This window comes from Ptychodera flava, chromosome 22 (assembly GCF_041260155.1).
Source record: "Ptychodera flava strain L36383 chromosome 22, AS_Pfla_20210202, whole genome shotgun sequence".
In the NCBI taxonomy this organism is placed as follows: Eukaryota; Metazoa; Hemichordata; class Enteropneusta; family Ptychoderidae; genus Ptychodera; species Ptychodera flava.
In genome coordinates this window covers 7,377,257-7,404,899 of record NC_091949.1, presented here as the reverse complement: position 1 = coordinate 7,404,899, position 27,643 = coordinate 7,377,257, and the positions used below count along the sequence as shown (strand labels likewise).

Sequence of the window (27,643 nt, the reverse complement as noted above, 5' to 3'; positions counted from 1 at the left end):
CATGAGCAGACTTTACTGGCAGGCATATTTTTACTGAAAGATGTTTTCTGTCAATCCGCATCGGTAATACCCGAGTTACAATGCTATTCTCCCGTTGTTTTAGTGTTCGTAACTTTATATCAAATTCAAGGGCCCTGCCCAGAAAATAAATACGGCTTAATTTATTATAAAAACAATTTATAAAGGAAGAAAATCGTGTTCAGATTCGGAGCAATATGCTGTGAGCGTTTCGTCTCTAAAATGTACAATTACTATCAATTAAGTTTGAGCATAATTTATCGTGACGATCCTGGCATGTAAATGTCAATACAAAAATGAATTGTGCTGTAAATACGACAAACTCACATTGTGAAGCGGGGAACTAATATGATAAACCTGTCTACTAAATTGGATAAAAAAATCACACCCCTCACAAACGTACGTTAACGGTCTCCTGTTGTGCAACGGAGACCAAGATTGCGCGCGATCCACGCACAGAGTCCCTCTGACACTACGGACACACCTGCACAGCAATGGTTCTGTCCTGCTCTAAGTGCCCAGGATCTTAAGTGTTCTAGGCGGAGTCACATCTGGTCAACTGTTTTGCTGTTATTCTTTTCTCGGGATACAGAATTACCACCTCGGCTGTCAGGGAGCTCTTTCAAGATGTGTCCCACTGCTCTTGAAGAAAACTTTTAAAACTGGAGTGATCCCAACTCTGACTTGTGGCCAAACTTTTGAAGGAGCTTTTCGCCGAGGACTTCGGACTGTGTGCTGACTGAGAGCTGGAATTACCACCGATTGGGAGAAAAGGGTAATTACTGGCGAAAATTACCCGGCAATTGTTCAACAAAAAAGCGTCGAAATTGCAAAGCGGGATTGCGCTGTAATTGCATGCTAATGTAGAAGAGGTGATTTTGTCAACGACTTTTTTGCGATACCACCGGGACCAGCGTCGACTTTTGCAACATCAACAACAACAACAATAAAGACGGTGTTGAGTTTTTTGACACGTTAATATGGAGACGTTTCTAGCGCTTCTCCTGGGCTTTCTCTTGCTCCGACTGACGATCAGCCAGAGAGACGCCAGCCCCCGCACGGAGAGCGAGAAAGTCCTGGCGCTCCAGCAGACCCTGAAGACGTTACTCAAACTACCGGAGTTCGAACCGCAGCCGGGGAATAACGTCGAACCACCGAGACACATGGTACACCTACTCGAGCACTTGTCCAAGGCCCGGGAATGGAACCGCCAGGAGAGAACGTGGAATTCCTGGAACACCATCCGCACCCTGCAACCACAGCTAGGTATATACTGACATAGTTTACAATTCATCCTATATCCACAACGGTCCCTCAAATACCTACAACTAACAAAAGATCACAAACGCACATGCAGTAATTTATCTCAAAGAATTGAAAACAGGGAGAAAAGAAAACCTGCCCGAACAAACACGTTTAGAGCATGGAATACAATCCAAACATCGTTTGACAAATTCCCTTTGTGCAAACATATTAACATCTTTACCACAAAAGCCAATATTTGGTTAACGGTCTCACCAGATCGACAAAGCAAAGCTGCTGTCGGACCACAGGGTAATGGCTCTGTAAAGCCGGGTAGAGTTCATAAAAGACACAAGTCTTTAGGTTTTAACGTTTGATGCGTTTTAACCGGGATGTATAGCTTACAGGGACTTAATTAAGACTTCTCCTGCAGCGGAAAGCTCCAGAATGTCGTAGCAATGTAGCGGTAAAAATAATAAAAAAATACTACGCATAACGCCTCTACAAAAAGTATCTTATGGGGGACTTCTCTAAGTAGTGAGCGTCTCTTTTCACGGGGAAAGTGCAACAAAAACTTTTCAATGGCTTGACCTTACTGCAATTAACATTGAGCTGAAATGAATCACGGAAAAGTGGATCATAACTTAAGGGTTGGCATTTTGGATAGCTTGTTGAATTCGCTTGTAAATAACGAAGCTACCTTCCTGTGTTGTGCTTAGGGTCCTGCTTTGAAGAAGTTACTTTCTAGCAGAATGTTGAGAATTAATAACGAACGCAGTTTGTGATTTAGCGCACGGAATGATGATGATGGTACGGAGTGACTATCATTCTCTTATCTCTTCGCCTCCAATCCTTTTAAGTTCCTACCCTGAAATTGTAATTACTCTATCTGGGTTGAGTTACAGATTGTAACCCAACTCCCAAGACAGCGGCGGTTTGCGTAAAATGGTCACGTCAGCGCTCGAGCAACTTTACAACGATCACTTTTTGTGTTGAGAGAGATCAGGCGCGCGTGAATGTAAATTTCATTAGTCTCGGGCGAGATACGAATGGCTGTCCCAGATTCGTCCTGCCTCCGACCGTGACGAATGCGGTTCGAAACGGATTTCGCATGGTTGTACGTTTCGAAAGCGCTGTAAAGACACGCACTTTTCTGTGGCACATCATTCGAGTGAGCTAGTTGCGGTAGTGGTTCTACACGATTACGACTATGTTTTTTCCTCGCAAGCATAGTGATCCTACAGCAAACTATTACCGTCCATATGATATCTTCAAAAGAAACACTTAAACATCGTTAGCTTGTCACATTCAAACGAAACAACTGCAAATATATTGCCTGTTTACAGTTCTTTTTTCAGGAGTGACGTGATACACGCACGCAGAGCGGAAAAACTTATAAAATGCGGGACATATTTCTGTGTGTCTTGTTCTAGCCTTTAAACATGACCTTCGTATCTTATTACGAACCCATGTGTCCAGTTTGTCATATGTGACGAGAACCAAAGAGGCTACAAGCTTCCCCGATTGTTTGCTGTTGGTGTTCGTGGACTGGAGTCAAATTTCGCGACAAACAGTTCAGTCTTGTGGCGCTGTACAATAGGTCTTCACCACAGAACGTGCAGCAATGATGCTGATACGTTCCTAAATTTTGACTTTGGCAATGACTCGGACTGAACTCTCTAACCATGCCTATTCCTGCTCCATCTCCCTCACATACATACATACATTCATGCATGCATGCATGCATGGATGCATGCATGCATGCATGTATGGATGCATGCATGCATGCATCCATACATGCATGCATACATACATACATACATACATACATACATACATACATACATACATACATACATACATACATACATACATACATACATACATACATACATACATACATACATACATACATACATACATACATACATACATACATACATTTTCTTCTTTTTTTCGACTGGCCACAGTGACGTCATAACATTATTAATGTAGATTGAGCCATGTTTGCGAAGAAGTAAATGGACAGTTACAGATTGCAAACCTGTCCAATACAACGGCCTATTAGCTGGCTTCTTTCGTTGTGGCAGTTTCCACTGATGGAAGACTGTTAAACACCAACTCGACAGCGAACAGACAGAGTCAGTTTAATGTTACCGAATGTGACAACCTTTGTTCTCAGAGGGTATCGAAACTGGCGTGTAAATTAAGTTTGAGAAATACCGAGCCTTTTTAGTCGTTTATAAAGACGACCAACATTCTCTGTTTCCAATATCCTCTGTGGCAGGAGAGTCTTGTCACAGTTCTACGATCACTTAATTTGGGGGCGAACTTGTGTGAAGATGTATGGCGTGAGATTGATGTATAACTCACAATAAACAATATGACTTTGATATGAAACACAAATAATCATTACGATTTTGACATATAACACCTAAATAAACATCATGATTTCGATATAATACATGAACAAACATCAAAAAGAGAAAATAAATGCAGTTTTTGATATTTTAATTATTTTTTATTTCATAAAAGAAGTATTTTCTTGTTCTTCTCCCGAACTAACATTAAAATGTAAAGAAGATAGCCATGTCAATGCATTGCATTGTTTACAAAGTGCATCGGGATTGTTGACAAATGAATTCTAGTCTGGACTGGGATTAAATTGTCAATAATAACTATGGACATCTCACACATAGAGGCTGCTTTGACAGTTTGAACACGAGGAAACTATAATAGCAACAAACGGGTTAGAAGATACTCAAAAGTCACACAGCTAACGGGGCTTTAAATGACCATGCACGGTAAAATGACGCACTTGACGCTTCTCTTGCGACGTACGTCACGATGCAGGGAGCTGGTTTTTGTCGTCTGAAACAGTTATTTATTTGATTTCTTATCACGGAGTGACCTTGCAGGGAAACACTTCTCGGCTACAGTTTCAGTAATAATCGTTGCAATTTGTCAAAAGGGAACAAGCTGCACTGTTTTTTTTATTTTGATGGCCGATAAACCGTTCTTTTCGACCGAGAGAACTCCATGATGTATCCGCTTTCTCCCTAGTATAGCATGCCGGCAAATTTGATATAAACAGTACCGGCTATCTATGAAGATAACGTGCCCATCTGCCTGCCAGGCGAAGGAATACGTCTATAATATTTACCCGAAGCTCTTTGAAAACAACCCTGAAAGTGACTTGCTCACATAAATTCATCTCGAGCTCGGAAACGCTAGCCTGGTCGCTAACAGTCCCATATCTTGTCTCTGTCGCTATGTTCCAGTCATCGAGCTCAAGAGTAAACAGCGCGTCATCGTAATGTGCGCATTACCTAGGTAACGCTCTCATTTCAACTATCTTGTCGCCTCACACAAGTCGGAGGGTCTGTATTTCATTTCTTTCGCATGGAAAACGTTCTTTTCTTCACAGGCAATATGCCGACGATACTCTTCATACATTTCTGTCGTCAACTTTGTTATTCCTCTACACTTTATTACTGTGCTAGCCGACGCCAGTTGCTATGTGTGACAGTTTAAGATAATGAGGGCAGTTTCTCTGCCAGCAAGGATGGTAGAAAGAAAAAATTGGCTGCTTTCAAATGTTGCATGCATATCGAACCAATGTAGGCCTTCATTACATTTCCAGGTTTTAAACATGAAATGAACGGATATGTGATTAAAAGTAACTACCAAGTGTTGGGAAAATGTCGCCCCACACATGTTTGTAGTCTGATAATATAAAACTACACATGCCATTCATATGGCTATTGGCATGGTTCCAAATTTTTCATCGTTGTGGTCGGTCACCTTAACACTTATCAACGCAGTAGCTGCGTGTGTGTTATCAGTTTTAATTCTGATAGATATAACACCTGCCTTGCACTCAATCAGGGAACTTTGCTGCGTGTGCTATGGTTGTCGATTGGTCAATCAAACCCTCACTCGATCAAAATGACAATCAATTAGCCAATCAGGAATAGGATTACATTTCTGCCCCTTGGGCTCAACCTCTGTTACTATGAAGCGTGTATATGAAATGAAACGTGTATCGGGTCATGGATACTATAACAGAGCTGGCATCGATCATGCGAACGAAAAGTTGCAGCAATATATGAGGTCATCAAAATGAAGTTACTGCAATCGACAGGAAGACCTTTCAGCTAAAATCCGGAATTCGTTTTAAAATAAACAATAACAAAAACAAAATTTAATTTCAAATTAAGGAAGGCAGGATATTTTTCGAAGCAGGTGTGTCCATTATACCTGAGCTCCAATAATTAAGCATGCATGAATATTTAATCGTTTAATTATGTTCAAGGACGCGCAAAACTCTGAGGTAGCATCGACGAGGATCGTGCGAAGAATGCATACCCGGATTTATCGTGTCGGAGGCACGAACCCAACAAAGCTGAAATACATGCGCACTAGAAGCAGACGCCCTTCTTGGCCCTCATCACTGTTTTCACCTGCGCGCACTATAAGGCGCTTTCATCAGTTTATGAATGCATAGAAATTACAAAACGACAGTCAGAAAAATGATTTATTTGTAAAAGAAAATCATGGAGTGTGCAAGGATATTATTTTTTGCCAACTTGCAAGTCCAGCGGTCCATAAGCAGCAGTGTGAAGCTCTTCGAAAATAGTTTTTGAGAACTAAATAGAAGAGATAAAGAAATCTTGGCCATTTGACGTCAACCAGTAAGATATTAAAAATGTGTACCGTTCATAAAGTTTTGTCGTTCCAAGGCTAAGCCGGTGACGTCTCCAGGGATCTGAAGTGATTAACATGATCAAGAATATACACACACTAAATACGAGAAAAACGCGGAACAACGCGACGGGAACTTGTGACGAAGGGACATTCATTTCATTTATCGAATTTGTAAAAGCCGATTTTTTCCCTTTACTTTGTTTAAACCCATCAAATTGAAACGCGGCGCATATTGTGCTTTTGTGGTCAACCTTTTTACAAAACGACAATACAAAAGAATGGTTGGCATTAAGCAAACAGTGTGATTAAGTCCCTCACATCCCTTTGCGTAAAGTAGTGCTCACTTCCTTTGAAGAGCCCTCAGCATCAAAAGCAATTATCGGAAACAGTGTTTTCAACTAAATTACAGCGGGGGGAAAGTATACGCCTTTGGGGGTAGTAATTACAGCCGATTCAGGTTCTCTCATGTCTGTCATTAAGTGTGATTTCGTCATGCTTGGATGCGATGACACCTGAGTTTCGCAGCATTCATGGAGGACAAAATGGATATCCGAAAATGCCCCCTAATTAGCGTAAGTGCCGGCTCTTCGACAGTATCGGCCTTTTAAAATCTAGTCCGAGGCAGACACTCCTGCGCCATCGCCTAGTTTAACGAGCTCATATAGTAGTTTGGGTAAAAGGCTTGCTTTCTTGTACACTGCGATCCATCGACGGCTTGACCTTGAAAGAGTGCTGATGCAGACGACAAAATGTACTCACTTTTCCAGAGAGCGCGAACGCGCGCCGCAGACGCCAACTGATCTATCGGCGACTGAAGTCTGCGACATGTTGGGTGTTCTTTCAATACTGTGAATGGATCTGAACTGTTGTAAACAATATACAGTCTTCCATTCGACTTTGCTTGAAATTCCACGCCGTCTAAACAGCAAGAGGTTGTCGTCTCTCGCTTGGACCCGATTTGTTTCAGATCTCAGCGACTTGGCGGGCTCGCTCGTTCTCTCGCCGTCACAAAGATGAGAACATCGCATGGAACATATGTATTGTTCTAAGAGTATAATGTCATATGTATATAGTTATCTAAATGTTAGAGATATCCTACCGGCTTACGTAAACCTACACGAGCTTACACGGGAGTTGATGCCGGTTGTTTGTAAATGACAGTCATACTTTGCAATGTGCAGCAGCCGTTTGCATGTAGAATCTAGCCGAAGGTTTCAGGCTCTATGAAAACACCGACAAGATGCTAGACTACAGTCGTCGTTGTCGTCTGGGCGTAGACAATTACATTCTTGATGCTTTCAAGAGAACGATAGCTGTAACTTTTACAGCATTTTTATTGTTTTTGTTTGTTTTAACACGTACATTTTAATTCTTACCCTACAGTCTGTTCAAATGTAAAATATAATTCCCGCCAACACTGCTTCGTGTACAATATAATTAAATTAACAAATGAATTCTATTCTGAGCTAAAATTCAGTTATAAGAAGTAATATTGGTCACATGTTATATACAGACTGTGTTGACAAGTTAAGCACATGTCGCACCGACGTAATTTTGGCAGTACAACAAACTTACCGTACGGAACAAAAATTGTGGAAAATACATCAAAGGTTTCGTGTATTTGAGCTCTAAAGGAACACAGTCATTCTCCTTCAAATAATTTCTGTAAATTGTGTGTTACTGAGAAGTTGGTCATATAATTCGGTGTCTTGAAACATGCTTAAGCAGCGATTGAAATAAAATATTTTGAATCCCGCTTCATTTAAGGAGGCATACACAGCAGCGACATAATTTCTGGTGACCTGCGAAAAATTACGCTAATACACGTAAGCCGACAGCAGCTCTAACATCGATCAGTAAACGTCAGTCTGAAGGAAATCTGGCCTATATTTGACACTCAGTCGTCGTATTATGCTCCAATATTATTATAGATCCCGGCTGTTTTCAGAGAAGATGTGCCCATACTTCATTTTTCTTGACTAGCCACAAAAGAGCAAGTTTGTCTCTCAAGGTAGACAGCACCTTGGGGACAGATATTCAGATTCTAAATTTTTTCCAAAACTTTTCTGATATACCGGTAGGGGCATTTTGAAACTTTTGGAGATAGCAAAGTTTAACCTTCTTAGTTTTGTGAAAATCAAAAATTTAACTTTAACACGGGAATGGCGGCAATTTCGAAGTCCAATTTACGAAAAATGTTGGGTAATTTATTTCAGTCTCTGGTGACTATATTTGCACAGTGACTCCTGATTTTTTATTTCTGATTTGGAATGAGAATGCTCGACAGTTTTCTTGAGGAAAGTTATGAGCAAAAATTAAAAGTCATATAATTTCAAGGCGCATTCTGCCTGAATGGCGAGCTTCAAGAGTCTAAAGTCGATGGAGCACCACGTTTTCGTGATGCCCTCATTTTTACCTGCTCCATCTTCCTTCCTGTCAGCCCCGTTCAGTTCATTTCATTGTAACATTTCTAAGTGAGAACCATTTATCGGCAATTTGAAAAGGCCATCTAAGATGGCGCGTCAAACAGCGACTCACATGTATCCATGGAAAGCGATACCAAAGAAATGCAAACTTTGCGTTTTGGTGATTACTCGCTCACCAAATCGAAGACACGCAATATTGAGTGTGCTTCACTTTTCGCTCCTTGCCTAATACCTCATCCTTTCGTAGGAAATGCAGTTCATCGTTTTGACTGAGCGCGCTCAGAATGGCGGTACCTGCGTTTCTGTTCAAATCCAGAGTGTACACTATTCCATATCCATCGATGAGGCCAGTTTTCACAGCAGAAAATTCCTCATTCATCACAGGATCAATTAGGCCAAACGAAGAAGTACATCGGAATGGCCGGAGTAGCATAGTTACCATCGCTTTCTGGAAATTCTCAAAACTCAATATACCATTTGGTGGAATGTGTTTAAAGAGGCCTCTTCTGAAACCTTTTGTACTTTGAATTTCTGTCAAATAGCATGGCGATCGAGTCCTGAAACTGATAGCATGTGACCGTCTGCTTCGCTCAAAAATTCCCTTTTCTTAGTTGTGAACCATGGAACAACTCGAGATCACGTAAACTGCGTAATAAAATTCTGAAAGTAAACAAGAAAACTGCGTCGTGACAAAAATTGCGCTTTCTTCTATAGATAGTTAAGAGAAAAAGTCGCTATTTGCGAACTTTCATCACAAATACCTTCTTGAAAACAACAGTGGGCTTAAGGTAGTACGCGCTTCGATAGTGAAAGATTTAAACCAATTTTCTCTCATGAAACTTTCAACCATCCTTTCGCAAAATCAAGAATAAAAAATCATGGCTCACCTCGCAAAGTTTGGTACTGGAGAAACAAATTGCCAACCACTAACCAATATTTGAAATTCAAAATGGCCGCCATCTCTGTATTAACTCTAGGGGAGAAATTTTCGATTTTCGAAGAACTAAGACGGCGAAAAGTATTCAGACTCCAAGAGCTTTAAAATGAGTCCCCACAAGGGGTAGATTAGAAAAGTATTGAAAAAATTGGCAGTCTAAATATCTGTCCCTTGGGCGCCTTCCACCTTAAAGGCCCAGCATCTCTATCTTTTGATGATTTAACTTTTCTATTTTAAATTCAACCACAGTTTCCCGTTCTACTCCTAAAGCATAATTAGGTACATAGTATTCAGCTCAACAACTCAGTCTGTACATGTGTAGGCTGCATCGTTATTGTTTACAGGCGAATTCTGGTCCGGACTAGAATTCGAACGTATACTATAACAAGGCATTTAACAAGTATACGCTGAGTTAACAAGCTAATAGTCGGTGTTTAAGGTAGTATGCACTCCGAAAGTGAAAGACTTAAACTTTTGCTTAAACTTTCCTCAATGAACCTTTCCTTACCAAATAAAAAAAGGGGCTGCGGTGCAAAATTTGGTACCAGAGTTACAAATTACCTGAGATTTCTCGATATTTGCAATTCATAATGGCCGCCATCCCTGTGTTAATTCCATAAGAAAAATAAAAATTTTCGATTTTCGAAAAACTAAGACGGTGAAAAGATTTCTTACACTAAGAGCTTTAAAATGAATGCCCACAACTAGTAGATCAGAAAAGATTTGGAAAAGTTTGAGAGTCCGAATATCTGTCCCCGAGGCGCGTTTTACATTCAATATGCTTTGGTGAGTAGAACAGGGAATTATAGTTGATAGTAAAGACAGACACAGTGAAAACTCATAAAAAGTCACAGCAAAGAGAATGACGTCACAATAATTGGTATCTACCAATTATTGTAAGATACCATTTGTTGTGATGTTGTGCGCAGCCTCAGTCGTTACAGCTACCAGTCCTTTTATACACGGCGCAGATGTATGATTTCGCCTGGATGAAGGTTTTCGGTTTGATGTGCACATATTAGCTCATAAACGTACATTTTCGGTAAACACCAATTACTGTAACGTTGTTCTGTCCAAAGTGGAACTGAAAGAATTCTTCATCAAACTGCAGCTTGTTCGTACATCATTCAGTTCTACTGACTTTCAAAAATGTTACCTGGGAAGAGCATGCGTTTTCACTTTAACACTGCCCGGTACATTTGTATGCGTGATATTGTCTGAATTTAGTCACGCCAACAAATTTCCGGAGAAAAAAACTTGCATTAGCCATACAGTATAAAAATCTCGCCGCTCCACCTCTGCGTTGACGCATGCGTACTTGATAAGGTTAGGTGGGGGTTGAGTACTGAAGACGACTGTCCTCTATACGACCCCCTACAGTTCAACTACGTAACACTTTGCAGAAGCATCTTTGGTATGGCTCAGTTGTCTTTTTCAAGCAGCGAAAAGAACGTTGCCTCGATGTCGCCCGTGTATTCGTTAATTTGAAAAACTCGGTAGGGGATATTAAAGGGTAAAAAACCTGGCAGTAGAATGTTTCTTTTCCGTCACGGTGTAACGAAACACCTTTTCCAAATCAATCCTGAACTCAAAAATAATCCCTAAATGTGTCAGCATATATCCCTGGTATATACCAGACACTGTGTCAACCTTTTCTATTTGTAAGCAGGTGTTGATGTCGGTGTCTCTTTTAGCGTGTATGAAGTGAACTTCTGACCAGTGTAACTGTCACGAAATAGTATAAAAAGGATAACGCCGAATTCCCAAAGGCAATGACTTTTGTTCAGGTTGAAAACGTTGTTTTGACTGTAGCTGGCGTGAAAACGATAGCCAGAGCATGCAAGCTGTCGCGTGTTTAATGCAAATTGGCGCGCTTATCCTCGGGGAGTGTAGTCTGCTTCTCATGATGCGCAAGTTCAAAGAACTATGGTTTAAATTTAAGTGAACTCGACTCCACTCTCAACAGTCGGTACTGCCGAGCATGAAAAGAAGGGCCTGCAGGTACAGAAGCCAGCCAAGTCTGCTTCATGAACATTTGATCAAGCGTGTAACATGTTTTGGTTTGTGCGAGGGGTAATTACACTAAGCGAAGGAGCGTGATAGCGCAACATGGCTATGAAAACAACAGCCAGAACATGCCAGGCCTGTAATTCGAGAAAAGTTTTCGCAAGAACTATGTAAAGAGTCCATTATTCGCCATCTTCGCCTGCTGAAAAGTATCGAAAATCAACTCTACACCTGGTTTGTAATGGGCACCAAAGACTCTCCAACTACACGCTAGACTGGTTTCGGCGATTCTTGGAGCGTGACCTTTGCGCCGATTTGCGACTAAGTGAATTATGGGCGACGGTAATAGACATTTCTCTCAAGTGATGAAGGAAAAAAATGGGTTCGAATGACAACTGTCAGTGGAACAGTTAAACCATGCCAGCTCACCAAATGTCACTCACAGAGTTCAAAAAAAGGTTAGACATTTAGGTCGCGGTAAGTGTCATAGCCCTCGGTTTAAGGCAAATGCCTTCATTGAACCAGATACACTTTCCCTGCACGAAATGATGAGAATATGAATGTAAATCTAGATGTCTTTCCTATTTTCCATCTACTATAGCTTGTTGTCGCATGAACATGTTGCTCTTTCTTTATGCCATTGTATTTTGTTGGTCCCTGTGTATTACTCAAAAGTGTTTGGGGGAAATGTTGCCCACTATAATATCCTTCCACCCAATGGGCCGTCATTGAACCTTCAACTTTGTGCAAGCCGACGAGTTGACCGTATTGACATACTTCAAAGGGGTCCCAGATAACTGTGGCTTTTCATATTATTTAATTATTTTATATACTAGAACGAGGATATTTTCTTCTTATATCTCTTCCTAGAGCATTTTGATATAAAACATATTAGCGTTGCCATAAGCACAATTATGTAACGTTATTGTTGACAAATAAACTCTAGCCCGGTGTAAAATTCAACTTTCAATGTGAAGGTTCGACATTGCACATATGCAGACTATGTGTGAATTGATCATTTAACATCCCGTCTGATTTTAGGAGAAGGACAAAAAATATTTTATAAACAAAATGGAAATCTTGTGCATAAGTATACTTGTGAAAAAGGAGAAATTTAATATGTATAGATCCTACAAAGAAGTTGAAACAAAAATGTTTCTCCTAATCATCTTTCGACCCTCCCCCCCCCCCAAAAAAAAACAAACAAACCTCGAATGAAATTTTAATTGTCAATGAGATACGAATCGTGGGATTACTTCAAATAAAGAGCGCCAGACAGTGATAGTAGGAAAAATAAACTACAAGATGTGAAGCAGGCTGCACGTGAAAGATTGGAAGAAAGAGAGCGAAGTTTTTCGTTCGTTCGTAAAAAGTAAATCGCATTTTATTTGATCGGGAACGGCCTTTTTGTTGTTCCAATCGGCCGTCGTATAGGAGCATGTTGCCTTTTTGCTCTGGGCGTACCTACTCTTGTAGCGGTCAAGTAACTTTGTCGGTGTCACGTGATCGACTGGTTCCCCTTCCAATTAATCAGTTCGTGTTCACTCTTAATTTAGAGATGTATTATGCGCACTCGCAGTAACGTTTTGACCCGTTGACCCTTTGTTGCGCGTGCGTAGAGCAGGAAGTTGATCGTACCTAAATGTCAGAGGTCAGAGCTAGCTCCGATCGCGCGGATCGCGCTAAGTTTTCTGCCTGACTGTCTACACCGTGTGCACGTGTGTACTCCTTCGGAAGCTTCTGCTGTATACGGTAAACTTGCCGAATCAGGTCCACAGTTACAATTGATCAGGAATCAACGGTTAATAAACCTCTTTACAGTGATCCCATGATAAATTTGTGGAACCAGCGCTTAATTTTTAACTTTCCTGGGAGCACGATGCAAGGCCTGCGTGGCAGGGCTGTGTGTTTTACCGGCGTTGGGGCCACAAAACGCCGGTACCCTGCGACGCAGAGCCCGCTGCCCGGACTTGTATTTCATGTTTGCATGCACGGCAGTTGTATTTCTTTTGGTGTTAAACTTCGCCATTGTACCGTCGACTGTTTGTCCCTCCCTGCCTGTTAATGTTGATCATTTCGAATATATTGCCATGGAGCTGTGTATGGCTTATAATAAATATGATGCTGCATGGAGGTAGAAACTTCTTCCGCCATCGCCACGGTGAACGTACGTTGATGCTCCGAGGACGACTGCACTCTAGTCTGCAGAGGTACGTCTCAGGTGATCGTCAAAACCTAAAGCTTCCGCAATGACCCTCGGGGGCTAGGCTTCCATAACTGACATAGGTTTCTAAAACTGTATTTAATTTCCCTTCCCCTCAGTCTTTTGCTACACGCCAACGACGCCAAAGGAGTTCGCCATGAAGCGGTTGGGAGGATCTGGACTAATGGAAGGAAACCAATTGAAGGGGAATTTTAGTCAGATGTACGACACCAGGATGATAAAATTTGCCTAAATAAAATTTGCTTCATGTGCATTATAACGTTTGTCTAGTCAAGCTTATAGGCTGATTTTCAGGTTGTTTTGATTTTGCTCTTGTTTTTGGAGGAAACCATTTCCTCCAAAAACCTAGTTTGAGGGTTTTCTTTCGGTTTTGTTCTTATTTTTTTATCGTCATTATATTTTTTGCACAGTGCAATGAAAGCATTTGTTCTTATTAGGTTAATATAAAAGACACATGTCAGCAGAATATCACTCATAGTTAGTTAATCAACAGGACTGTCCATGCAGCACTATAAAGTACTACAAAAACAAGACAGAGAAACATTTTTTTACTGCAAGAGTATTTATTTGAAAATTATAATACTTATATTGTTATACATGTTCATGGTGTTGTGAAATATAATAAAGATACTGCAATATGATTTAGTAGTGTCTTTTTAGTGTCTTTTTTACTTCAGATCCTCAGTCATGAAAGCAATACAAAATTACTGGAATAACAATACTGACTAAGTTCAAGGTATCTCTTGTAGAAATACCCAAACTGCAGACCTTGAAGATGCATCACCAAATTGACTAATCACAGGGCCAGGTTACTTATCCATGTGACCCCATACATATATCATCTAAAAAACAAAAACTTTGCTTGGCAACCCTAACATCAAAATTTTTGACTCTCCAGAAGACAATTTGTTATTGTACTCTACAATATCTGATACATGCAATATTTATTTTCAAACGAGATCAAAATCCTAAATATTTATAATGGTGTATTTCCCCTCTTATCACTTAACATCGAACTCAGTTTAAGTTTGAACCCATCTAAAGTGCGGTACGTACCAGTGACTTGATTCAATTCGTATACTGCCACTAGACGTAGCCGGCCCTGCGTACAACGCTGTATGTTCCTGGCGTTACACGGATGGGAGGACGTATAGCGCCGGGAACACACACTATTGTACGCAGGGCTACCACTTGACGCAGCTGAACACTTGGATGAAACTATGGACAATTGAAGGCTGTATTTTTTTCACTAAAAGAATTCCTTCGCGGGCTGTTCTATAAGTCGCCATGCATGAGATCGTTATATTCTTGGCACGTATACAAAGCTAAAACGTCGGAATTTCCAAAAATAGAAGTAGGCCGCGATGCATGTAAGGAAATGCCGAGTGTCCCCCATGTCCCCCAAGGCGCAACGGCCATAAATGCTGGCCTTTGTGTCCACCAATTGTTCATCGACAGCGTTGTTCACGTGGGATGAAAAAATCGGCCGAAAAAGACACTGTACGATGGATTTGAATATAGCTGAATGAAATCATGGATATTCTGACAGAAACAACATGGCGGAAACCCTGAGAGGATCGCTGAAAGTATTGCATAAAATCTACCGGAAATCCTAACTTTCCACCCTCGCTGGTAGCCATGACGTTAACTGAAAGTCCAAACTGTTTCTGCTTCCAAGCTTGACCCGAATATGTCTCTCCATCGCCTTTACACAAGAGCCGAAAGTACCCGGTGCGGTGTGCGTACCCTGAGAAAAATCCATTTCGTGTTGAACGGGTCGCTTATGCAAATGTGGAACTGCGCATGCGCAATACTCCAAAATACATCTCTAAATTAAGAGTGAACACGAACTGATTAATCAGCAAGTGCTACTGTATGTTCCCGAAAGAGGTTTAAACATAGACCCTCGAGGGTCTATGGGTTTTTTTTTTAAACAGCCCCCTTCTTACGGTTGCCATTAATTCTGTGTCATCGCACGAGTATTCCGTCCTTAAAGAATACCGTATCGTCCGATGATGAAAATGCTATATCGTATTGAACAAGAACAACATCATTATCAACAAAAACAAAAACACCAACATCAACAACAACAATGGTAATAATATTGATAATGATTATGATTCCTGTACATTGATCCAATTTGCACAGTATCGTTTGAAGCTACAGTAACTGTCCTTGATCGAAAAGTTGCACGATGAGATTTATCCACCGTGTACTCAATTGCATCAGTGCAAACAAACAAACCATTTGAAAGAAAAACAGGACAGGGAAGTCCTATAAACAACGATTTCCGTAAAGTCATTTGCCACCCGTAGGGCTGCCATGATGTTGGTTTGGACCACAATGATTGTCGATATTCTCGCTGGCTATATTAGTAGAACTGGTTTGAGGTAGATTTTGTTGTTAGTCCCCACGGACACCGTCCGGGGGGACTTATAGGTTTGGTCATGTCCGTGCGTGCGTCCGTGCGTCCGTGCGTACGTCCGTGCGTGCGTCCGTCCGTCCGTTCACGCAGATATCTCAGGGATGCAGGGAGTGATTTCATTCAAACTTGGTACAAGGATTACTTCATATGTCATACAGATGCACGTCGATTTGTTTTGTGATGCAATCCAATATGGCCGCCAGGCGGCCATTTTATTACGATTTTTTCATGTACAGAGCCATAACTCAGACATGTTTCAACTGATATTATTCAAAGTTGGTACAAGGACATTGACCAATGTCATAGGTATGCACGTCGATTTGTTTTGTAATATGATCCAATATGGCCGCCAGTCGGCCATTTTATTACAATTTTTTCATGTACAGAGCCATAACTCAGACATGTTTCAACCAATTTTATTCAAAGTTGGTACAAGGACATTGACCAATGTCATAGATATGCACGTCGATTTGTTTTGTGATACGATCCAATATGGCCGCCAGGCGGCCATTTTATTACAATTTTTTCATGTACAGAGCCATAACTCAGACATGTTTCAACCGATTTTATTCAAAGTTGGTACAAGGACATTGACCAATGTCATACATATGTATGTCGATTTGTTTTGTGATACGATCCAATATGGCCGCTAGGCAGCCATTTTATTACGATGCTTTCATGTACAGAGCCATAATACTCACACATGTATTAAGCTAATTTATTCAAAGTTGGTACAAGTAGATTGACTAATGTCATACATATGCATGTCAATTTGTTATGTGATACGATCCAATATGGCTGCCGTGCGGCCATTTTGTTACGATTTTTTCATGTACAGAACCATAATACTCAGGCATATCTCAACCGATTTTATTCAAAGTTGGTACAAGGACATTAACCTATGTCATACATATGTAGGTCAATTTGTTTCATGATATGATCCAATATGGCTGCATGGCAGCCATTTCATTACAATTTTTTCATGTCCTTAGCCAAAACTTGAGCACGTCTCAACTGATTTTATTCACCAATTTTATGCAAACTTTGTACAAGGACATTGACTTATGTCATGTATATGCACATTGATTTGTTTTGTGATACAATCCAATATGGCCGCCTTGTGGCCATTTTTTCCCGATTTTTTCATGTCTGGAACCATAACTCAGACATGTATCAAGTGAATTTATTCAAAGTTGGTACAAGGACATTGATTTATTTATATGTATGTATGTGGATTGGTTTCACGAGATGGTCCAATATGGCCACACGGTAGCAATTTTGTTATGGTTGTTTCATGTCGAGAGCCATAACTCTGGCAAGTCTAAACTGATCTTATCCAAAGTTGGTACATGAACATTGACTTATGTCATACATATACTTGTTGATTTTTTAAACAGTAAGATCAAATATCGCTGCATGGTGGTGATTTTGTTACAGTTTTCTAATGTACAGAGCCATAACTCAGACATATTTCCACCAGTATCATTCAAAGTTGGTACAAGGACATCGACCTATTTCATACATATGCTCGTCAATTTGTTTCACGTCATGTAGCAGTAACATATCAATTATTGAAGTTTCGTACGTAGGCTAATATGTCAAGAAATACTACATCAAATTCATGAAACTTTGTGCAGATGTTAAGCTCACATTGCTTTAACATTGAAAAAGACATTTATCAGTGTCATTTTAATTAATTTGTAATTGCATAAGTAATGGACTTTCCTAATTAGAGTGATATAGCCACAAATTAATACAACGTCAAATTTGATGAAACTTGATACAGATGTTGATCTCATAGTTTTGTAAATACTGCATCAAACTTTATGAAATATGGTACCGGTGATAATCTGTTAAGTGTTAGGATTGTATGCAAAAATGTTTTGCAACATCCTGTTGATTAATTCCTAGTTGACTCATTTTATGAACTTTAGGATGGTGCCTACATTGGTTTTATGTTTTCATCACCATGGAACTCATTCTTGGCCATTGAGCGCCATCTCTATCAAAGTATTTTTATCACAAACCTAATTAATGAAGAGGACTCTATCCTCTCTGAGGACATGTAATCAATGTACCCATTAACAAGTGGGGACTGTGTCATCAACGATGACTTGTTGATGATGATGATGATGATGATGATGATAATGGTGGTGGTAATGCTGCTTTTACTGATGATGACGTAGACTGTGACGACAATAGAGGACAGCATGAGTAACATTAACAGTGATGATGTTATGATGGAAGGTGTTTATTTGGAAACGGGATGAATTAGTCTCAGGTTTCAACCTTTGCAAATATGATAATCGTGGCCCGTGACGACAACGAAAATGCTGGTAATAATGACAAGGACCACGACAATGATTATAATGATGATGGAAGCGGCGGCGGCGACGACGACGACGACGATGACTATGATGATGATGATGATAATAATGATGATGATGATGATGATGATGATGATGATGATGTTGATGATGAACGTGACGGCGATGCCAAAAGTGATAATAAGTTTGTATATGTTTTCGCGATGGTGGCGTTGGTGATGTCACTCTTTGAAAATTGCCCTAGGGACGAACTCAGACAACAAAAACCTTGACAACGGCAATTGTCACCACATCACCACCACCACCACCATCATCATCATCATCATCATCATTGTATTCGCTTTCTTATCAATCGTCGTCACATATATATATATATAAATATATATATATATATATATATATATATATATATATATATATATATATATATATATATATATATATATATTCATCCACTAAACGTTCTCCTTTCTCCTCCTCCTCATCCTCATCATCATCATCATCGTTGTCGTCGTCGTCGTCATTATCACAAATCGCTTCCTTAGCCCACGTGATGAAAGTAAACGAAAAATAATCGTTAGGGAGTCTGGGACCACCCAGGCAATTTCAGAGAATACAAAAGTTTCTCTTCCACCCAAACACCCAGTGTTACACGACAACCAAGATAACATCTTCTGTTTCCGTCGTTTCTTTGCCTCAGGACACGCCTGTACACGTACGGCCTGAGACCATGAAACCACAGCCGCTAACGTATTACGTCAGGCGTTGGCTAATCAGTCTGAACTCTCCAAACACGCAAAGCCTGGTAATCAATACTGAATTTATCGCATCCTGTGCTGACGTAATTGAGGTATACACGTTACCCGCAGCTGTGTGTGTTTTGGCGGGATTGGTGGCAAACGCTGCTACAGCATTCAATGAACTTGTTGCTTTTGAGCTCGAAAAGATAAACGGCATTATTGGTCAGAACAGAAGTTGAAATTCTTCATGATATAAATAATGTTATAAATTGAACATTGTTGATAAAGCAAATGTAGTATTTCTGTCATCAATACTTCCATAAATACCTAACTGCACTGGAATTCTCAATGATGTTCAGAATTTGTGCCAAATCCGCGCAGATGTAATATTTCATACAGTGTGCGCAGGAATGTGCATACAGTGGTGTCTTCTATATCTGTACAAAGTGACTAACACTGTTTTCAGACGGCCAAAGCAACACAGTGACTATAACGCGCGTTTGTCGCGCACATTGCATGCTTATTACAAGAGCCCAAATGTCGGCATAGATTGTGAACATTATATATGATTCCAGAGCAGTTCGGTATTTTATGTAAGTATAATATGATGACAGCAATGTTATGTATTTATCGGAAATTTTCAGATCTGATATATAAGTTTGTTAATAACATAAAAACATTAAGTTTTGATCATGACTAATTGTGCTTTATGACCCTGAGAAAAACAACAAGATTCTCGGTAGCAAACTTCATTCCAACTCTATAATATGATATAAATTTCGCTGCCTGGACCATCACTGTAGCAAAGACGAACCTGGTGTGTTCATTATCAAGAACAAGATTAATGGCGCCGCAATACAATGCCCTTTAGTGAAATTCTAATGAGCGAACTTGGTCTTAAGAACAAGATAAAGACAGTATCAAAAAGATATGGCCAAGTATCATTACCAGAAGTAAACGGATTTTGAGTTTATGCATGCAGAAATATCGACAAAATCATGATGGCGCTCAAATGTTTACATTTCTATTCGGAACATGAAGGACTGGGGTTAATAGGGTCTTTTCCTACGACACTTTCTCTTTAACCCTCTCAGCATCTGTTCGTTGTAAGTATAATAGTTGCGGCAAAGAGATATATGAACCGCGTTGGTCAGAGGCGTGACGCTATCGTATGGTTACCAAGTTAGCAATTTTGATGTTCGCATATGTGGTGGTCCTCTGCGTACACGCGCACATGCGCACAAGCAAATGTCTCTGATCGATCGGACTTGTCACTGCTCGGTGAAAAAAAAATGTTTATGGACTCCAATCTGTTGTGCTTCCAAAACTGCGGGAGACTTGTTATAAATCACTAGAGAACTGTTTGCCAGATTGGAAGCAATGTATCAAACATCCAAACAACTTTGAACTGTCAACTTAATCCAACAGGCTCATCATCTTAGCCCCTTTCCCCCAAGTCACGTCCGTGATAGTCACGTTTCTTTGAAAAGAAAATACGCTGTAGCAAAACCTTACGAAGCTGATATCAAGAAGAATATTAAAAGGATGCTGCGTCGGAAGTGGTAATCTAATGAAAAAATTAGACTGATAATTATATGGACAAGGCGTCATGTCGTGTTCCATATACCCTCACAGCGTTCAATGTACTTTCCTTTTACTCAATATAAATGAACACACACAAAAACTTACTGTGAAACGTAGCACGGCGTTTGCATACTTGTTTCTGTGAATGCACTTACGTATGCATGCATGTATGTATGTGTATGTATGTATGTATGTATGTATGTATGTATGTATGTATGTATGTATGTATGTATGTATGTATGTATGTATGTATGTATGTATGTATTTATGTATATATGTATGTATGTATGTATGTGTGTGTGTGTATGTATGTATGTATGTATGTATGTATGTATGTATGTATGTATGTATGTATGTATGTATGTATGTATGTATGTATGTATGTATGTATGTATGTATGTATGTATGTATGTATGTATGTATGTATGTGTGTGTGTGTGTATGTATGTATGTATGTATGTATGTATGTATGTATGTATGTATGTATGTATGTATGTACTACGTACGGATGGATGGATGGATGGATGGATGGATGGATGGATATGCAAAAAGCTATGTAAATATGTATATCTGCCTATACCTGTCTGTTTATCTATCCATCGATCTATCGATCCATCTATCTATCTATGTATGTATCTATCTATCTATCGATCTAAACACTTTTACTTATCCGTCAATACATCGATTTATATGTATGTGCACTCGCGCACGCAATGTTATGTCACTTATTATCGTGCTTGTTTTGCTAGCATGATTAAACTTGACGTAAATGACATGAAACGTTTAAAAACATAAATGCGTGCGTATACAAAGGCTTGCCTGATGGCATCATCCTGGCAAATACTAGTACATCAAACTGCTTGGTTTGGTACATACAAAGAGTCTTTGGTTCTGAAGGAAAAAAATACACCAACCCATGAAATGCAGTTCAATGTTTGGCATGGCATTCACCCATCAATCTGAACTTTCAGTTAAGGTTTGACTTCTTGCGAAACTGCAGAACGCTACTTCACAACAATCAATAAAAACATTGTCCCCTCCATCTCTGCCCGGTGCGGAAAGATGTACATCGTGTCAGTTTCTTGTTTGAAATAGTTCTGTGAGATTTTATCACATCTGAAAATTGATATTGTGTCTGTTTGCATTTCTTCGCTGTAGGTCCGACCTGTGAAATGGACAACTTGTTTAGTTTCGATCTGCCATCGCTTCCGCCGGAAGAGGGCGTCGTCGCCTTGCAGCTCCACTTCTTCAAGTTGAAGATGGACATGGACGAGAATGAACCGACAAAACTCAAGCTTGACATTTTGGAAGTGCGCCACCCTGAGATGGAGAATCCGCCCCAATGTGAACTGATACGGTCCTTTCGAGTTCCTTGGGAGAGCCGCGGATGGCAAGTCGCCGATTTAACGAGTGGTATAAACGTGACTAATCGTCTTTCAAAAGGAAGCAAGTTTGCTCTGCATTTCAGGCTCGACAGAGCGCCGCCGTCGGCATACTCAGATGGGACTGCTATGTCCGATGTCGAAGGGAAGATGGCCAGGCATGCAAATCCGTTTGTCCTGGTCTTCACCAGAGATGCTGCCCTCAAGGAAGATAAGTTCGAAAACTCTGCGATGGGTGTCAATGAAGGGGAAGCCGACAGCTCCGGACTCGAACCGGACGATGTGTACTTCCTCGGAAACGCAACCTACAGTCAGAGGCAAAGGCGAAGTGTGCACAAAGTTCCACTGCAAACGAACGAATACCCGGAGGTCGTGGATGAAGAAACGTACTTCCCAATAGACGAGACCTTTCCGAAGTTCTCCGAGCGGAACCGCAAGCGCAAGTCCAAGAGACGCGCACGCGCGCGGAAGGTCAAGTCGAAACGCAAGCACACCAAGACTCTTTTGGAGAAACAGCGTAAGAAGGGTCGAAAGAAAAACGGTGACCGCGTCGACGATTACGGTCAAAGTCAGTGGAACATCTGCTCCAGGAGGGTCATGAAAGTGGACTTTGGTATGATTGGATGGAGTAATTACGTCATCTCGCCAAAGTCCTTCGATGCATTCTATTGTGCTGGAGCTTGTCCATTTCCGATGACGAAGGTTTGTATGCTGATGCACATGCGCCTTATTTTCCCCTAAAAATTCTATATCCCTCTGGAAATGACAATTGCTATAACTTATGATAAAATTTTCATTATTTTATGTTCTAGAAATGAAGTACAGTTGCTTTTCCTTACCCTAATGTTTGCACAGTATTAGAGTTGTACACATGTTATGTACAACCGTCAATTTAATTCGAAATAATCTAAATACAAGACAGAGATTCAACTCAATAACAATGTTGATTATTACATGCCTCGTATATCGAACGTCGCGCGCTCCATAGGTAACTTGTCGATGACGTCGAAGGGCCGCATAGTCATCATTTGACTGAAAGTGAACCGGAACTATTTTCAACTTGACAACTCCAGGATTAAAAAATGATGAAATTACATCTTTTACGTAAGAAATACTTTTTTTACAAAATTATGCGAAGAAAATCGATCAACCGAATAACAGTGATTTAAATTTATCAATGCGCCGTTTGATGATGAAAATCGTTCTATTTTACTACAGATTTTCGTCTAAAATGGAAACAAATCATATAATTGTCATTTGTACGTAAACCAAAAAATTTGGAGAGAAAATTTATAGAGAGGCATGTAATAAAAACAGCGAAATCATGGGACTTTGCGCCCTCGGGACAGGAGACCATTTGCCCTCCTTACGTCGGGCAAATGGTCACCTACCTACGGGCACATACTCCAATCAGGCCAATCCTTAAAGAGCCAGAAATCTAACTTATGATGAATTTTTCACTATCTTTATTTTCATGTCAACAATAATCTTTTTGTACTCCCCAAAGCATGTTGAGCTACAAAGTATTCAGCTTGTCAACTCAGCCCGTACATGTACAGACTCCATTGTTATTGAGTGAATTTTGGTTCGGTCCAGAATTCAAATATAAACAATAACAGCACATTTTACACAACCATGTAGCAGCTATGTTGACAGGCTAAATGGTGGATGTTTCAGCCTGCTTTCAAGGGGTAGAACAAGAACTTGCAAATGACATGCAAATTAAGAATAAGGGAAAAAAATCACTAAAAGTTATCTGCATTAAAATGAGTACCGACAGAAACGTGCGCAGAATATAGTACGTGAAGTACTTTAAACATCTTTCTCGTCTCATGTCTTTGCAGGATTTGAACCCGTCGAATCATGCAGCTGTCCAAAGTATAGTGCACGCGCTAGAGGCTGTGAAGGGGGTGCCGCCCCCGTGTTGTGTTCCAGATAAACTGTCCCCCCTCAGTATTCTGTACTTTGATGCGACCAGAAACGTGGTCTTGAAAGTTTATCCCAACATGTCTGTTGATACCTGCGCGTGTCATTAAGGGAGGAAGAAGCTGAACCAAAAAACAAGTTTGTCACTCATTGACGGCAGAGGGCGGTAATACGAGGGACAGAATCTGCGGGTCAAGAAACTTCCCGTTCAGTAAAACTTTTCAATACCCGATGGCATGTTCCGTGACATTGCAGATGAGGATTGTCAATGTCGAACTGACCCCTTGGCCAAGCCCACTACAGAGTGAACTTTTAACGAGCGAGATTACCCTCCTAGCTCTACTTTATAAAAACCATGAGAAAATATGAAGCAAGCAGGATTACTATAAAAGAAGAAGAAATGAACAACAATTATTTGGTTTGTGAAGCCGTAATCCCTCAGTGCGCCCTCATTGTTGAAGTCATCAGTACGAACACAGACCGTGCTGCATTATGTAAAGGAGGGCGCTTTACGGTTCGGAAATAATAGGAGTTCGGTCATCGGAACTACGGATTTAAAAGATTTACCAGTGTCAAGGTCAATCTTCTTCAAATATGTTCGCCGTTCAAAACACAAGTTTCAATTGTTCAATATTTTTCGTCGCTTGATTCCGTGCTCCTTAGCCTTTGAACTACGCTGTACGTTGAATGGTGTAAAACTGTTTGTGTTGTAAATCAAAAAATTATATTATATTCACAGTATTCTAGACGTTTAAGAAAATATTGAGTAGAAGATTCTATAAACTAAATGTTACCAGACTTACACATTACATGTTTCGTCCGTTAAGGATCCAATAGCTGTGACTTTTAATGTACTTTCCTGTATTTTTCAACTTATCCCGTCAGTAAAACACAGGTCCTTTATTAACTTCCAAAGTTTTGTCCAAATGCAAATTGTTCGACTTATCAACGCAGCCACAATGTGTATAATGTACAACGTCATTGTCGAAAACTGACTGTTGCATGTAGGTCGCCTCAGAATTCATTTGCCAACGGGACCATTTCATACTTGCACAAGGACAATGCATTTTTATTGCAAGACAAATACTTTATTTTATTTTACCATACCAGGAGGAAGTTAAGAGCGATAAGAAAATAGATTTGTCGTATTGAATCGGAACAAAATTATAAAATATTATGATCAAAAGTAACGGCTATTGTCTCTTTAAACTTTCAAATTTCCAACTCTCGAAATTAGCCGGAAGAGGGCGTATATTTGGACTTGGACTGTATCTTTTTATTTCTCAGATGATATAAAAATACTTGACTGACAATAATCTTGAATACTCTTGGTTTAATAGTTGTAGTCATTCTTTGATAGTCAGTTTGAAATATTAACCGATCATCATCTCAAAAAGTAAATGTGGTCTCTTTCCAGTGAATTTTGATGCGTGAGCATCCGATAGTGACGTCAAACCCTAGTTCTTAAGGCATATTCGACCCCATGTTTTCCACATATTCACTATGATATCACTGAATACACACGAATTGGTATTAATTTCTACAGCACGTCGTCCTTCACACGCTTGACTGTCCTTGACTGACCATGGCAGTATTTGCCATGTGCGTTTATTGTTATGGTAACGTTCACGTAATTGCTTCACGTCTCTTAATTCTAGAACACAATAGAAAATTAACGATGAATTACTGTTGCTAATCGTGGTTTCGTACTATTTTTCAGTAAGTTGCGACACAGAGGGCGCTGTCACTTTAGTGGTTCGTGAAACTGTTAAACTATTGACTAAGTCATACAGTATTGTAAATTTATCTTCAGCACTATCTGTGCCTCAAATATACGTCGTCTTTTAGTCTCAAACATGTAGTATTCGTACAGCCACAGAATAAGATTTTTTTTATAATTATATTTCCTCTTTTTTCCGATAACAAGAAATAATTTCTATTTATTCTCAGGTCACGTTTCAATTATAGCTTGAAAGATGAAAAGAAATTTTTATTGTATAATCTTATACATGTATTTATGTCTTCTATATATGTGTAACTTAAGTCGAATGAGAAAGAACGTAGCCTTGTCGGTTACTTTTTCTTGTTTGTTTCACTATATGACGTCACGGAGAAAAATGTGATACTAAATAGATGCCGTTTTGACATTTTTATCTTTTTGTCGTGATAACTGTAATGTTTAATATTCAGATGTATTAACAGCTTTGCTTTAATCATATATGTAAATTGACCAGATCAAGATGGAACAAAAATAAAAATCGACCCGGCAGAGGTCGGCTATATACGTCATCGCCGAACACGATTCTCTTTTGAAGTGGAATTTAATCGTGATATGTGCGTGGCTGTATAAGTGGATTGGCGAAATTGCAATTTTTTTGCTATGTTTTCTCAGAAGCGAATGAGTAAACAGTGTCTGCACGGACAAGATCGTTGAAAAATTTAATCACATTAGGTTCTACGCTCCTTGGAATAATTACCATTTAATGACAGTTACGATGATGATGGATGTACGTGCTTGTCTATTTCACTCCCATAGTGCTGAATGAGTCAGCATATATCACAGACAGAGAAATAATTTGACAAAAATGACGATAAAATGTGATTGAAATGACAAGCTTATGAACATGTTCCCGACGGCAATTGTACTTTGACCTCTGAACAACATCTACTTGTGAAAGTTAGAGATGAAGATGCTTACATTCTTGACATTTTCTCAAACTATTTTCATATTTCTAAACTTAAAAGAGTCCCATTGTGAATCATTTTAGACAAGACGAAGGAGTAAAAGAACAAATCATTTTTAACGAAAACACGACTGGAATAATCTGACAACAGAGTGACCTAATATGCTGGCTCAAGTATAGCGACAGAGTCACATTTCAACTGTTTTTGTGCAGAAAAACACCCGTGATCTTTTGACTTAAATCATTACTTTCTGACTGAAATACTCATCTACTGGCATCAACAAAAGGAGGACCGGTTAGATCATGAACTGTTCTTAACTTTCATGAACTGTTCTTAACGTTTTCTTCAAACCACTTCGAATGCCCCCCGCCCCCCAGCACCCCCCCACAATATAGCAAGAGAACGATGTCACATCACAGTAGCGAAACCCTCTTTGATCGACATTTTCTCTCCCCACACGTGCCTTGTTGTCGTCACGGCCTTCGCGTACACTGTACCACCCATTGCCCAAAGACCTGAAGTTATCACTGTGATTTGAGCACTGCATCCTGTTTTAGTCCACAATCTTGCCACCGTCTCAGGCTATGGGAATCCAACACTACTCCCTATCATAGTGAGCTTGTTTTTCTAATTTGAGCAGAAATACTAATGAGATGAAATCTTGTCGATAGAGATGAACAAATAGAACCAACTGACCTGAATTACGAAAACTGTAAAATAACACTTCAAATCGTTAAACGCTCATGTTTACAGTCAAATCGCCCAAGCAAAATCCTGCATGATAATCGTGATCGTACAAGTCACTAAATGGTTCAATAAATTAATCCCTTGGGATAATACTAGTCTCTTTAAAATTCGTCTTTCTGATTTATTGATTCGAGCATATTCCCAGTTGTCAAGCATCTAGCTGTTGAACTAGTCGGGGAATTTACGCTGTGTACATGGCGCAACGGCCTTGCGCAATCATCTTAAACTTCTTTCTGCTGTCTTCAGGCTGCGCTATTATAATCAGT

The 27,643-nt window shown here is 39.9% G+C and overlaps 1 protein-coding gene across 1 annotated transcript; it reads left to right on the top strand.

Annotated features, from left to right (window-relative positions):
• The first annotated feature begins 526 nt into the window (after positions 1 to 526).
• LOC139122568 (bone morphogenetic protein 3-like) lies at positions 527 to 26,234 on the top strand. Its single transcript, XM_070688110.1, has 3 exons — positions 527 to 1,284; positions 21,796 to 22,721; positions 23,864 to 26,234. The coding sequence occupies exons 1-3, from the start codon at positions 999 to 1,001 to the stop codon at positions 24,053 to 24,055; spliced, it is 1,404 nt and encodes a 467-aa protein (XP_070544211.1). The 5' UTR covers positions 527 to 998; the 3' UTR covers positions 24,056 to 26,234.
• Positions 26,235 to 27,643: the final 1,409 nt, after the last annotated feature.